Genomic DNA, 12660 nt, shown 5'->3' with positions numbered 1-12660 from the left:
TCTTTTGAACTTTGTTCTCCTCTTAAGATGTCTACTCAAGCTAATACTTTGGCTTCTATCCCTGTTCTCTTCGGAAAAACTATAAAAGATGGATAGATGAAATAAATGTTACACTTGAATTGTTTGATTTTGATGTGGTTCTTAAAGAGCCAAAGCCCGCTGATCTTTCCGCTACAAATTCACACGAGGAGAAGCTAAAGCATAAAGAATGTGACAGCCAACAAAAAAGGTTTAATTATAATGAAAAGGTCCATCCATAAGTCCATGGTTGACAGTGTAGAGATGATGACACTACAGTAGAATATCTTGCAGAGATAAAAGCAGAGTTTGAGTTATCACAAAAAGGTGAGAAAGGAGAACTGATGTCCAAGCTGACTTCATCTATTTTTGATAGTACGGGAAGTATTAGAGAATATCTTTTGGAGATGTCTTCTGCTGCAAATAAATTAAAAGATCTTAGGACAACGATCGATGATGAATTTCTAGTTCATCTAGCTATCAAATTTCTTCCAGAGTCATACGCTACGATAAGAACTTCACTCAATGCGTAGACAAAGGAAAAGACCATGAAATGCCTTATTTTCATATGTGCTCAAGAAGAAAGCGACAGAAAAGGACAAGAATTAAGACTATAAATTTGATTAAAAACAACAAGGCATTTGCTAGTGGGTTTCATAAGAACAAACATTTTTCTTCCAAGAAAGACAAATATCATCTTTATAACAATGAAAAGAAGAATCATGATGATATTACGTCTTACTGGTGTGATCAAAAGGGACATTTTAAGAGAGACTATAATGCAAGTAAATCATGGCTTGAGAAAAAAGACTCTAAGAATGGAAAGAAAGAGTAATACAGAAGATGGAGCCTTTTTCTTTTAGTAGTACTTATATTTTGATGATTGAACTTTTACACTCACATCACTATTATTTGGTAGTTTGATTGATCTTATGATCTTTTATTGATTAAATTTATGCTTATTTAGTGGGAGAACTTAGTGGGAGTTAATGAATTGATATTTGATGATATATATATATATATATATATATATGATGAATGAATTATTTTTTTTTATGGATGTTTTGATGCATGCATGCATTTAATTGTGCTTCGTTATGATGATGTTTTGAAAATGGTAATTTTACCATTGTCCAATTGTGGCTTTAGTCATAATTGACGGATTGACTAAGTGTGTCCCTCTTCGCTAAGCTTCTCTCTCTTTTTCTGCATCTGTGCATTATTGGTCATTTCTCAATGAAGGAAGGAAGAAGCATCATGCACATGCTTGAGGTTGAGATCTCTCATCTTGTGATTCACTCTTTGAGAAAAGCTCTGTAGACGAGGAGATAAAATCAAGAATTCGCTTTCCTGTTCAACATCAACATATTTTTGTGACCCCAATGGATCCTCCTGATGATGGTGGCACTGCAACTATTCTTCACCAGGAAACTACTCCTCGCAAGAGAGAACAATCACCATTGAGTTCCCTTTTCTGCTCAACCCTCAAGTTAGCAAGTATTATCTGCATGACATCCTTAAAAATTTACGAGTTCCTCTAATTTGCATTGATTCACTCAAACCAAAGATAGCTCGGTAGGTATGCTTTTGAAGAAACCTCACTTTGTAGTAGGGCCAGTATTTCTGAACGCTTGCGTCTTTTCATAAGTCTTGAAATCAATTTCATACAATATTATACACATGAAGAACTTGAGGCTATAATGCTGATGGATATGGATGAAGATGGAGATAATTTCAAAGTTGTTCCAGCTTTGCGATCTTCAATTCAGGCTTTGAGAATAAAAAAGGCAGAAGAAGAAGAAGAAGAAAAGACGTGCATGATTTGCATGGATGAGTTTATCAGAGGAGTAGACATCATAAAGCTACACTGTTCACATTTCTTCCACAGTGAGTGCATTATTAAGTGATTGGAATGCAAGAATACTTGCCCATTGTGCCGCTCTGAAATGCCTACACAAGAAGAAGCTTGATTTCTTCTAATCACCAACTTCGGATGTAGCTTAGTGTTGTAGGATTCTTTTGCTATGTGGATAATATTTAATTAAGATCCAACTTTAACTCAAATCAAATTGTCTCTCGATTTGTGTCTTCTTATGGATTTTCTCTCTGTCGCCTTGTGATTCAATAATAGACTATACCTTGAGAACTGTTAGCAATTCCAAATGACTCTTTTCATGGTTCAAGGTTTAGTTAAATCTTTGTAATAGGTTCTCCTGGAGTTTTATGCGTTCTATTCTGGGTTTTCTTTCTTTTTAACGGAACCTTGGTTGAAGTTTCCCTGGGAGGACAGGAAGAACAAATCATTCTAATTTGGCCACGAAGCCCGATATTGTCTCATGTCGTATTCAATTTCATTACAGAGAAGAGAGAGAGAGAGAGAGAGAGAGAGAGAGAGAGAGAGAGAGAGAGAGAGAGAGAGGTAGTAAAGGAAAGCATATTACGAATTTACGATCCTTTTAATTTCAGACTCCACAGTTCAAAAAAGAAGATTATGATCTTTTCGAATTCTCAAAGCGTGTATTAATAAAAGCTAAGTTTTTGAATCCACTGTCATTACTCCTTTATGAATTTGAAGGTGATATGATCTTGATACAAGCTTTGTCCATTTCGAGGTGGACAAATTGGCCTATTTCCACTCCCTAGTTTCTCGAGTCTTGTTCGAGTTCCAAATGTTGTTCTTGCTCTCTTAAATGGAAGTTGATTTCCCAGAAAAAGGAAATATTTAACAAGCCATCAGACGTATGCAGATCATGAAACTGGATCTGAACTCAACTGCTAAACAAGTTGAAACCATTGAAAATCAAAAGATTCAAAGCATTCAGAGAAGTCACACAAGCCAAGCACAAATCCAACCAAATACCTACTTAGGATTCTGAGAAAATTGAAGATATTGGTAAATTCATCATAAATGAAATATTATATTCCTCAACAGAAAGAAGAAGAAGAAAAAAACATGTTCCAATAAAGGGTATATGCTACAGATCTTAGTGAAAAGGTTATTTCTCCACAAAGATGACAATCTTTTGGCACATACTGATCTCAGTAGGACTTCCCGCAATGTATTAAACTTCCAGCACCCAAGAAAAGGCCAAAAATTGCTGCACTCCCAAGTGTTGTTTGGCCAATGTATCTGATTTTCAGAAGTCCAGGGACCTGCATGATTTCAACAATCTCAGAACTGGCAATTGTGGACCATGAAATATTACTGAAGCATAACACTTATTCAGCATTCAACTATAATGACACTTATAACTACCATTCATTTGTTCTCCTAATTTTTATGTGAAGCTGACATAAGCGTTTATTTTTTACTTCAACCCTTGCATTGGAGAAATAAATTTAAGATCCATCAGGTTGAATGTTGAATGTTGTTAACTTGGGACAAAAAAAAGCAGGAAATTTTCCTAATTAGCAGTGCTTTGTAAAAGCTTCAGAGGAAGTTGAAACACATTACGGATGCTTCTCCATCATCTGTTCATTACGTCATCCTATGGGAGGTCTAAACACGTTGGTTTTGTAAGAATTTGGTGCCACTAGGAAAGTTAAGTGAAAGCATATAAGAATGGAGGAAAATAACTAATTCACCAAAGCAATATACATCATAAGGGCAGAGGCAGCTCAAGGCCTGGCGATGCGAATATGATTAATGCCAATACCTACGGATATAGAATGGGTGGGGGGGGGCTGGCAATATAAAGACAGATCAGATGATGAACATGATCTATTGCTGATTTTGACACTTTGATGTAAGGGTCTGTTTGGTTACTTGAGTCTGGAGATTTCAAAAATCTAGAGATTTCAAATCTATAAATTTCAAATCTATGAAGTCATGGTTCATAAAATTAACTGTTTTGTTAGCCTGAATCTTTGGAATGAAATCTGTAGATTCATCTTGAAAAAATATTTATGGAATCATGGTTCAAATGTTTAATGCTTTTATAGTAGGGGGTGAAATCTTTAAATTTCATCTTATACCCATAAATCTACAGATTCACGTTTTTAGTGTAAAAAGGTGAATCTCTAGATTTCATGAATCCAGGGATTCACACAACCAAACGGGTATAAATTTCTGGATTCATGTAACCAAACAGGCCCTAAGCAACCAGAAGAAAAACAAAGGAAATGGATACCAAACTCTGTCAAGGTTGTCATTTGGTGGTATCTAGGATGAAGTCGAGTTTTTTGCTCATCTTCTTTCACAGATGTTGCCTTTAGAGTAGTGTTAATTGTTCCAAGCGCTCATCCAGTCTATTATCCATTGATTCATCACTCCAACTTACACAAGCAAAAAGTGGAAAAGCTCCATCATGGCTGAATCACACTTTACAGTAATTCTTAAAGAGTCAATCGATAGAGTTAAAAAGTAGGGGTGTAAACGGATCGGATTTGGATCGAATAGTGGTAATACCATATCCGCATCCTATTATATTCGGACGGATTAGGATAATATCCTATAGGTTATCGGACGGCTTCAGTCGGATTCGGATGGTAGTCGGAGAGTTATTTTCTCAAGTAGATCCTTCTAAATTGGTATGAATATAAACCGAACACAAGTTTTCGACTACCTGTTGACATCTTTAGCACTTTATTTGTGAGGGCTAGGTTTGAAATTTAAGAATTTAGCAACTTCAGTAGTTATTATCCACAATCTAGAAAAATAGTCACATATCTCAAGTAAAAAAATTATAAAAATGAGAAAATAAATTCAGGTAAGTAACTTAATTGGATAATTTTATCGGACAGATAATATGGTAAGAACGGGGTATACCATATCTGCATCCTATTAGTAAACGGACGGATTCGGATACCCCTAAACGGATGCGAATGCAAATTTGGAGGCAGATTTCAGTTATCCATTTAAACCCCTATTAAAAAGTTCCAGTTTGAATTCTTCAAGGTCATTATGTGGACGTAAACCCAAATTTAAAGGCTGATTTGAGCACTCTACTGTTTGATTATTGCTTTGGGAATTTATGCATCTAGTTGAATTATATGTTATTAAGTTCGTATGGATTATCAACTGAATGTTTTCAAAAATTTGATGTTTTATGGACCACTTAGACCTTGATATGGTCAGTTTTGGACAGGTTAAACCACAGTTTTACTTGATCAGTCTCCTGCAGACTTAATCTATTCTTTGTAGTTTGTACGCCCATTATCAGCAAATCATTCTTCAATAAGGTCATGCATCACCTTTTTATTTGTTATTCCTTGTTTTTCCAAGATTCTTTTGTTCTCTACCATTACTACTTTCTTCTAAATCTTCTAATTCCTAATCTCTAACTCTACTCTGATTCTTATCTCAAAATTACTACCAAATTGTCAACTTCTAGACCATGCAAAAATATTTTGAATTCAAGCCAGCACACCATCACACAAAATTGAGTTCACCAAATCACAGAGCCTATTTATCCTTGCACACCAAATGTGAACAGGGTTGACCCCCTTTCCCTTGGCCAAACCCTAAAGTGGGCCTAATGCTGGCCAAACCCTCTAGGAAGGGTACTTTTGGTCACTTCAACCCTAATTTAATTGTTGGTTTATTTTTCAAAAATTTACTTTTAATTTTTCAAAGAGTTTCAGTCAGGAAGTCCAGTTTAAGTTTTGTAAGAGTCCTCAAGTCCTTAGTTTAGCACAAGTCAATTAGAGTTTTAATTAAAAATAATTTAGCATGTGCCAATTAGAGTTTTAAGTTAATTAGAATTTTATTTCAGCATGTGTCAATTAAGGTCCATTAGATCTTTTAATTTTTATTTCAACGGTTGTAATTAATGTAGTGGGATCCTGATCTATAAAGGAATCCCAATTAGAATTGAGGTATTTTAGTAGGCTACAAATAGCCTATTCTTGCTTTATATTCCTTTCATTTGGATTAATAAAATTTGTTAAAAGAATTGCAGTCAAGACAGGTGCAGCAGGATCCTGAGATGCAATGCAACCAGCCAGGAACCAATTTGAACCAGCGTTAAAGGCCACCTCAACACATGAAAAAGGGAGGCCAAAATACTGTCCATGTCACTTTTCACGTGAACAGTGTCACAGCCCATTATTTAGCATATTTGAACATTCATAGAGGATTTTGTGGGGCCCAAGATCAGATTTTATTTTGGGAAATTTAGGACCTTATTTAGTTTCTATTTTAGTTGTTTATGTGGCTGAAATATAAAGCCTAGTAGTTTCTAATTTTAATTATTTATGTTTCCATAAAATTCTATACTCACTAGTTATTATGATATCAGTTTCTATTTTTAGTCTACTAAGTTTTTATTTCTTGTCCAAGCTATAAATAAGCCTTACATTGCAATAAAGGAAAAAGACTTACAGAATAGAGAGAGAGAAAAAAAAAAAAAGAAGAAAAAAATGAAGTTAAGCTTGAGCTTTGTGTGTTTGTAGCCCCCTTCTCTCCTCTTCTCTTCTTCTTCTTCTTCTTCTTCTTATGAGTGTTCTTCTCCCTCTTTCCCATCTTCAAGACTGTTCTTCTAAGATTTCCCCTTCTTCCCCCTATTTTCTTTATCCTTCTTTCTTCTCTATTCCCGTCCCCCATTAGTAGGACCTTGCAGTTATCTAGAGATTTTTATTTTCATCAAATCAGTTCTGCAATTCCAGCAAGTACATCCATCCTCTAATTCAGCACTCAAGCACGTACCAGCAGCCTCCACTCCCATTCTCCTTCATTCGTAGCAACCCTAGTCCCTTCCCCAACCCTGCACAAGCCTCCCTGCCTCCCTTCCTCTCCCCTGTTCTGCACACCTAGACCTCCCCATTGCTGCTGCATTACAGCAGCAGCATCCCCAGGACTCCTATAACACCCTAGATCCCTTCCCCCCCCCCCCCCCGGCCCCCACCACTTTGATACCCCTAGGCAGAAACCCCACCCCCTCCCACACCTTGCATCCCCCTTCTCTTTCTTCCTTTGGCCCTCTCTCTCTGTCTCTTATCTCTTGCGGCAGAAAAGAAAAGGGCAGAAAACCAGAAAACAGAAAAGAAAGAAAGAAAGAAAGAGAAAAAGAAAAGAGAAGAAAAGAGAAGAGAAAGGAAAAGATCAAATGATGATTTCTCAAGATCCAGCCCATATTGATCAATCCCTAGTTTTTGCCTTTTCTAAGTATCCCATCCTATTTAGATTCCCATCTCTATTTAACAATATTATCCTTGCCACCTAAATTTGATAATTATTTGTTGGAAGATTCTAGGTGAACCCCAAATTTTAGAGAATTCATCTTACAAACTCTAACCCTAAAATCGGGTTCACAGCATACACCATAAGAGAAAACAAAGTTTACAAACTGCATAACCCATGTATCCTTTTATGTCCCACATGGGAATTCCAATCCCAACCAAGTTATCCAAAAACAAGTTCTCTTATAGGCTTTCTTCCCCTGAAAATTTACTCCAATCAATCTTTGTTCTTTTTCCAGTGACAAACAACTGAACCGCAGAGCATGTTCGGAGTTTTATTAAAAGTTCACTAATTTTGCATTACCAACATAATAAAAGCGCATGGAGATTTACCCCCCAAAAAAGGACACGTGGAGAAGTCATTCTATATGAAGTGGGATGGTAATTTTGCATTCTTTGCGTTGGTTCAGCTGTAATGCAACCAGGCAGGGTTCGCTACATATAGGGAAACCTAGTTGTAACCTGTGAGAAAGCAATACCACCCTCCCATAATCATGACTGTTTTCACAGTCAACATTTCCAGGAAAAGACAAAAAAATTGGGAGGGCAGTCTCCCGGTGAACTGTTTGAACCCTAAATTGACACAGGTGAAAAAGAAGAGCATACTAGCATGCTATAGAACCATGTCAAAGGAACTAAGCAAAATGACCCCATAACTCTGGGAGACGGGGTTGTTCTCCCATCTTCTGATTAGGAAGCACCACAAACCAAGAGGTAGCGAGGCTTTACTAAAACACAGGACTCTGCTAAATGGTAACTTAATTCAACCTATTCCAACTAAACAAGTTTGGCTACATGGATCCTCAATTTCCCATCAGATCAAGCCATATATGATTACACCAACTGTTTGTCTTATAATCCTCAACCTATAAATTTGGATGCTACATTTTCTTTTCTTTTCTTTTCTTTCTTCCTTTCTTTTTTTTTTTTTTTTTTTTTTTTTTGGGGGGGGGGTTTGTGGGGGGGGGGGGTTCAACTAGATGCTTCATTTAAATTTTACATTTATAACTGATCTCTCCTTGTTGACATAATATCTATGGGATACCTAAAATGGGCATTTTATTTCTTGACCCATATACCTTTATCTGGGGTCTGTAATCCACCCAATCGTTCAAGCCCACACTCAGATTCCATGGATTGTGAACTAGAAAAAACAAAGGAAAGAAGAAGAAAAAGAAAAGAAAAAAAAAAATTAGAGATTTGGAACATTGAGTATATGGGGGTTGCTCCTTTCTTAGGTTGGAAGAGTGGGTTGCTTGTTCCCTACATGACCCACCCCCCCCCCCCGGCGGGAAATCTGAATTAATGATAATAATAAAAATAAATCCAAATTGTGCGCAATGGTGTGGAGTCTCTCCATTGTGCGCTGGAGGTCGCGGGTTCGAATCAGCCTCTTTGCAAAAAAAAAAAAAAAAAAAAAAAAGGGGTAAGGCTGCCTAGAAAGTCCCTTCCCCATACCCCACAGTGTGGGAGCTTCGCAGCACTGGGTACGCCCTTTTTTTTTTTAATAAAAATAAATCCAAAATTATGGCCATAGTTACCATAGGGCGGCCCTCTAGAATTTATGGCTGATAAGGAGATTTGAAGGAAGGTTCATATGTCAACACTTATTGGAGGACTAAGACTTTTCAGTTGTGCATAGCACAAGGCACATGAAGATTATGTCAGCAAAGTTGTTAGCTATAACAGTAAGGAAATTTCTTTAGTTGTTCACCATGAAGGTTTTTGCCACAAAGGTTTTCTTTTTGCTAGAATGGCTTAAGAAGCTGTAAGTACATCAACTGATCTATTAAAATTTAAACACGAATGTTGTTTCAGAAATTGGTCTTCAATTGCTTATGTTAAGTGCATCAATTTGGCTTCAAAAGTGAATAGCATATGAAGATTTACCGACACAACAGAACTTCGAGGTTTTCTGCCAAAATCATGTTTACTCCAAGATAGTGGGCAGAAATCTAAACCTCATAGCACTAGCAAATGAAAGAGAATAAACAAGTGAAATACCAAAAAGAAAGACAAAGTGATGTGAATCCAATTCTAGGGTTAGGGTTTCTAAGAGAATCTCCTAGAATTTAGGATTCATCCTAAAACTTCTTCCAGCAAATAAAGTAAAAATACTATGGAAAGCCTATGGGTATCCAAGAAAGTTGGTGGAATCTCTTAGGAGGGATATGGGCCAATCCAAAATTATGCAAGGTGTTTGGAGAAAAGGGAAAATTTAGGGTCTTGCCAAAACCCAAGATGGAATAGTTTACTAGGTAGTAGGATAGCCAAAATAATATTCAGAAAATTAGGAAAGGTAAAGGCACCCTGCAGTAGGGGTTTGGATGGGTTTAGGAATGACTCTTGGGAAGGCTATGGGTGAATCTCGGATCTTGGGGAATCTTGATTCTTTCTTTCTTTTCTTTCTTCCTTTTTTTTTTTTTTTTTTCTTTTTTCTTTTTTTCCCCTGCTGCTACTCTTGCCTCAAGTCAGAGAGGGGACAGAAGGAGCCCAAGACAGAGAGGAAAGGGGCAGGGGCTATCGCAAGCAGCAAGGAAGGTGGGGGGAGGGGATGGGTTGGGGAGGGTCGTAGGGATGAGGGGCAGGGGGTGGGAGGCCTGCTGCTGCTTTACAGCAGAAAGGGGGAGGGGTTTACAGGGGTGCACAGAACAGGGGAAGGTCTTGTGGGGGTAGGGAAAGGTGAGGGACGGGCTGGGGCTTGCTGGGAATAAAGGGGAAGGGAGAGAGAAAGCCTGCTATGGGGTGGGTGGATCTTCTAGGGTTGTGCAAGGAAGAGGAAGGGTAGAAGGGGGGGGGGGGGCAGGGGATGGGGGTGGAGAGCTGCTGTACTTCCTTGTTATTTCCTGTACTTGAGGAAGATGACTTTGAATGCTTGAAGACGCTGGAAATAATGATGGAGAAGCTGATCCTTGAACAGAACTTTTTTTAATTCTCAAGTCTCAACTACTAATAAAGACAACTTCTAATTAAAAGCAAACTCCTAAAAGATTAAGAACCCTTCTTGTAAAAGAATCTTACCTTATCTAAAACTTAACAATTGGAAACTAGCTCAAACAAGTCAAATTAAGAAGTAAAACCCAAATAGAACTCTAGGAATACATCTAGAATTAATTCCAGCCATAAAAGAGGGCTGAAAATGCCCTAAATACCCCTACTAGGGGGGCTTCTTGGAGCCATCTAGGGGGCCCAACTTAGGGGATCAAACTCGCAATCACATCACAATGAAAGAAAGAAAACCACGGTTCTAAACTCTAAAAGTGAGAGTGTGGGGACGGGAAGAAAGGGCCTGAAAGTGGGAAAGTTTGGCAAACTGGGATTAATAGAAGAGATGTTGGGATGAAAATTCTGCTGCAAAGAACAGAATTCAAACATTAGATGGGAAATGGAAGAGAAAGGCCACAAGAAAAGAAAAGAGGGACAGAAACTGGAGTTGCAAACTTTACAGCAAGAATAAGAAAACAAAGGAGGGAGGGCCAGGGGGGGGGTGAAGAAGAAACCTGTTGTCTCTGAGTGGTTGGGACAAGATTCTAACCATGCTTTTTTGCTTATAATATAAAACAGCTAAGACCTTACAGTTTTACACATATAGGATAACACACTTCCTTTTTCCAAGAGGGTTTCACATGGACAGTGACAACTACTGAAAATGACATTCTGCTAATTAACTTTCAACTAGTTATCAAAATGTGCCTTTCTACATCTGACTTAAAAAAGCTTTTGGAAATCAAACATGGGGCAATGAAAAAAAAATTAAACATTTTACCACCTTGCTAACACAAGATGCACCCATTATACATCACCGATAAGAGCAAAATGCCTTCTCCAACACCTTTTTGAATGGTGTGGCTACATACGTGATAGATTCAATTAGTGCCTACAAAGTATGTTTCTAGTTAAGCATTCGACACATCCAACAACTCAGCTTTGTGTCACTAAATGGTATGGACTACATGGATCCCAAAAGAAAATTGCAAATCTACCAACATCTGGAAATTACTCATTCATGATGCCTAAAAATGAGGGCGAGACTTGGTGCAATGGCAAAGTTGCACCATTTAGACCAAGTGGTCATTGTGAGTATGAAAACAGGCTCTATGTGCTGCATATATTATGACACCACTGTGAGTATGAAAATAGGCTCTCTATGGAAGCAGGTTAAGGTGCATATATTATGACACTCCTCAGACTCCTTTGTGGCAGGAGCTTCATCCATTGGAACACCCAATGATTGCCATCATAAATATTCTTAGTAAATAAAACAGTAAGTTACGACAGCTAGTACACTTCTCCAAGTGGTAGTACAGTAGTGTCACAGAAGAGCTGAGTTTGCTTTTTCTTTGAGAAACTTCTGAATTCTTACTACCATATCTTGATTATCTAGAACCCAACTGAGTTTTCCTGAGTGCAAGTTAACCACGAAAACAAAACCATCTGACTGATAACATCCAAATTATGAAAATAAACAAGGGGGAAGCCATGGCACAACTAAGAGTAACAGGTATAAATCCAACCTAAAGAATAAATGCCAGCCAAAAAAGAAAGCATTAAACATCCAAAGAGATCATAGACAATGAAATAAACATCACAGAGAACTGAGATAATTAAAACCTCACATATAAAAATAAAACCCATACCTTAAACCTGATAGCCTCGTAAGTCCCATAAACAGCACCTGGATGAGAAGCACAGTAATCAGATAACCAATAACCAAAGAAATAACATTCAATTTTCACTCATAGTCCACCGAGAGGAAGCAATAAAATAGAGTAACAATACCGTCACAATCAAGAAACAAGAAAACGCGAACCAGATTGGGTTACAGCTTTAGGATTCTATGCTTAGAGAGATTTTCTAACAACTTTATTACCCTTCAAACCATAAAAGCCCCAGAATCACCAAATTCCAAACCAAGATGACAGCAACAATGACAAGAAGTAGTAACGGGATCATAATTAGGGTTTGAGAGAGAGACAAAGAGAGAGAGGTTTACCAACAGCGCCACCAACCGCACCGCCGACTGCAACCCCTGTTGTGACGCGAGCAAGGCAGCTGTCCCTCGCCATCGCTTCTTTCTTTCTTTCTTCGTTTCTCTAATATGTCTAGTAGTCCCCAACTCGTTTCTCAAGCTCTAATTTTTCTTTAAACCCTTCCCCTTATATATCCAAACGGTTAAAGCTATCTTTGTATATTTTCCCAGCCTCCCTTTTTGTTTTTTTTTTTTTTTATTTATTAAAAAAAAAAAAAAATCTCCCCTTGTTGGAGGGGTAACATTATTTTTTATCTTTTGGTAGGAGGGTAACATTCTTTTTGTTGAACCAAATAGTGGAAGTTTACCATTTGATAACTCATACTATGAGAAATACCAAAAATGATTCAGGCTATTTTAGGCATTCGATAAAACTTCTTTTATTTTTTGGTAAGAAATCAACGGGGTTAGCTAAAGAAAACTACTCAAGCATA

The 12660-nt window shown here is 37.5% G+C and overlaps 1 protein-coding gene across 1 annotated transcript; it reads right to left on the bottom strand.

Annotated features, from left to right (window-relative positions):
* Nucleotides 1–2251: 2251 nt before the first annotated feature.
* Nucleotides 2252–12339, bottom strand: LOC149022059 (reactive oxygen species modulator-like protein). Its single transcript, XM_089150243.1, has 3 exons — nucleotides 12191–12339; nucleotides 11835–11872; nucleotides 2252–3171 (listed from the first exon to the last, which is right to left on the bottom strand). The coding sequence occupies exons 1-3, from the start codon at nucleotides 12261–12263 to the stop codon at nucleotides 3058–3060; spliced, it is 225 nt and encodes a 74-aa protein (XP_089006369.1). The 5' UTR covers nucleotides 12264–12339; the 3' UTR covers nucleotides 2252–3057.
* Between the last annotated feature and the right edge of the window lie 321 nt (nucleotides 12340–12660).

Source organism: Hakea prostrata, chromosome 3 (assembly GCF_041222555.1).
Source record: "Hakea prostrata isolate BN-2017 chromosome 3, UWA_Hpros_2, whole genome shotgun sequence".
Classification (NCBI taxonomy): domain Eukaryota; kingdom Viridiplantae; phylum Streptophyta; class Magnoliopsida; order Proteales; family Proteaceae; genus Hakea; species Hakea prostrata.
This window is presented reverse-complemented; position numbering and strand designations above follow the sequence as displayed.

Coding starts and splice junctions, on each gene's coding strand:
- LOC149022059 (XM_089150243.1), bottom strand. CDS start 12,263: ATGGCGAGGGACAGCTGCCTTGCTCGCGTCACAACAGGGGTTGCAGTC. Junction 11,873..12,190: donor TGCGGTTGGTGGCGCTGTTG/GTAAACCTCTCT, acceptor CTTCTCATCCAG/GTGCTGTTTATGGGACTTAC. Junction 3,172..11,834: donor ACGAGGCTATCAGGTTTAAG/GTATGGGTTTTA, acceptor GAAATCATGCAG/GTCCCTGGACTTCTGAAAAT.